General features: G+C 46.3%; 1 protein-coding gene across 1 annotated transcript; it reads right to left on the reverse strand.

Moving 5' to 3' along the window:
• Positions 1-3: 3 nt before the first annotated feature.
• BO80DRAFT_317499 (HET domain-containing protein) lies at positions 4-1,805 on the reverse strand (the record flags this gene model as incomplete). The annotated part of the gene is made up of 3 exons (XM_025715084.1): positions 4-745; positions 824-1,218; positions 1,269-1,805. Coding segments are annotated over 3 exons (1,674 nt in total), but the record flags the coding sequence as incomplete, so codon positions are not given.
• Positions 1,806-2,571: the final 766 nt, after the last annotated feature.

Below are 2,571 nucleotides of genomic sequence, written 5' to 3' on the forward strand. Positions count from 1 at the left end.
CTCATTCGCTGCCGCCGCCTTGACCACCTCTTCAGGAACTGGTAGCTTGTCCTGTAGACGCTGCAGGAGAATGCTTGTAACAATAATTCCGCAGGGTCGAGGATCCCGTGCTGCAACTGTGAGCACCTTCTGCCAGGCATAGGGGGACTCATGCTTTTGCCACAGAACTGCCTCAGCTGCAGTTATCAAATCCCCGGAGACTATGCCGTCACTTTGCGAGAGAAGAAAATTAGTATCCACGCCTTTTATCCTGCCCTTGAACAGTATATTATCCAATGCTCTTTTCCCAGTTTCTCCCAGTTTCAATAACTGCATGGCAGCATCTACCATAGCAGTCGTTGTATAGTTCAGTCTTCGCTCAGCTTCACAATGTTCTTTAGAATACTTTGGTGTAATCTCAGTAAGCTTTGATAGGCATTCCCCATCAGTCTCATGTTCCGGCTCGGATACCTTCCAGTCCATGAAAATATCACACAGACCATGCGCAGAACAGTTTTCACGGACCGTCACATCATCCTCGGTAATCTGTACCTGTTGCTTAGGTCTCACCACAGGTGTTACCACCGTGTAGTAATCAGCACATAATCTGAGTACACTTGGCTGTGACAGGCCTTCAAGAAGACAGATAATATCACCATCTTGAAGTAACTCTCCAGAAGCTTGTAAACTCCATTCAGCCTTCCACTTATCACGATATCCCAGCTTCTGGCAAGTTTGATTGAAAGCAACTTTGAAAGTTTGTTGACTGTCATGTAGAGAGTCGCTGGTTGAATAGATATAACCCAAAATCCATCCTTTACCTTTGATAATAGCTGTTTCTGACCCATAACATATCTCCACAAAACATTTCGGAAAAACATGTTGTGTGACTCGCCTGAAGACCTCATGCCATGGAATCTCATAATCTGGGACCAAGGCAGCACTATCCGAGTCTGAACTTAAGCCCAGCAATGCATAGATCTTGTCGTGCTGTTTAGTTGCCTTGTGACTCCGGTACATACTAACAAGTTCACCAATCAAAAGTGTAGCAGTGGAATGGCAATCGTTATAAGACCGGAAAGATGCACCTCGGATAAGAAAAGAGACCGGGCTTATTCTGGCCATGAGTGTGGAAGAAGGCTCCAGATTATCTAGGCCCTTACAAAAATTATAACCGTTGATCTGAACAGTACCACACATGATAGAAATAGATTGAGCGACCCCCACTTCTTGCAGCACCTAAGACGGGTTATTAGCACCCTCACTTTTATTCGATAGGATTAACCTACCCAGATACGGCGAAACCAGTCTCGTTGTAACAACTTCTCACATTCCTCACGGACTTTTCCTCCTACTCGCACTGAAATCTTCTTCTGTCTGCCGAGAAGACCAAGTTGAAAAAGTGCTCTATCCCCGTATTCCTGACTCTCCCCCAGCCAGACAACAACACGTCTGGCTTGTGCATAGATCATCCGCATGCGCGGGATCTGCTTGCTCTTCTCACCGTCATCATCCTGATTTATGCTTATCGCATCAATCCATAGTATTCTTTCCAGCTGCTTGCTTCGGAGATGCAACAATGCGGTGTGAAGACTTTCAGTAACAGGGAGCATATAGCCATCGAGGATGATTGAACGAGATCTGATTGAACTTCCCCAAACATAGGACAGCGCCTCATAAAGATGCACCTCACCTGGTTGTGATAAATGGTAGTTGAAAAGCTCGCATTGGATCAAGGCATCTTCATCCTTGTCTGGCAAAAGGCGAATCATTCGTGTGTATGACTTCTGTGGAAGTGGTGAGTAAGTAAAAGAGGGAACAACCATATTTGAACCTTGTTCATGTGTTGAGGACATCTCCCAAGTATGTATAATAAATATATATTGGCCCTAGATGATGTCGTCCAGATTTATCAACGAAGCTTGTGCAGTTTCACAAGGTATTCCACGGGACGTTTCAAACAGGCCAGAAGATGTGAAGGCAAAAGCGGGGTATCCTATAAATAGTCATAAGAAAATGTGGGACTGATATCTTAAGTAAGTCCGAGCCGTGCATGTAACTCGAAGAGATCAGCTCTACCCCCCTTCGACCGGCGACAAAAAACAGCTCCGCTGGCATGCATGATCAAGTGTTAAAGACTAATTGTGGTGGAAAACCTAAGCGTGTTCTTTCTTTCAAGGCACAGTATCTTAATGAGCTGGCACGGCTGAAGGACAAGGATTTGCCAGCTCGCCTTAAGCCAGCCACAGCCATATCTGCTATGTGATTGGAAGATAGAGATTTCCGAAATGTCCGCCATTGCGGCGATCGGCATCTCAGTCTTGGCTTTTTCACCTGCGTGACAAAAGAGAGAAAAGCGTTTCCAGGATACTAGAGCTGGTATATGTTGCAGAGAAATACTGCGGCGAGCTCTCAGTCCCTGCACTTTTCTTCAAATCGTGTCTACGGCCAGGGTAATAGGATCAGCCGAGGAGCGTGGCCGCGAAGAGAGGTTCGGCGGGCTTACATCGGCCCGAGACCGGGGGTAACAACAAAGCCCGTGTCACGGAGAGTTCTGGCATACAATTCGCAGATAGAGGTGTGTTCAGGTAC

This window comes from Aspergillus ibericus (assembly GCF_003184845.1).
Source record: "Aspergillus ibericus CBS 121593 unplaced genomic scaffold BO80scaffold_99, whole genome shotgun sequence".
Taxonomy (NCBI): domain Eukaryota; kingdom Fungi; phylum Ascomycota; class Eurotiomycetes; order Eurotiales; family Aspergillaceae; genus Aspergillus; species Aspergillus ibericus.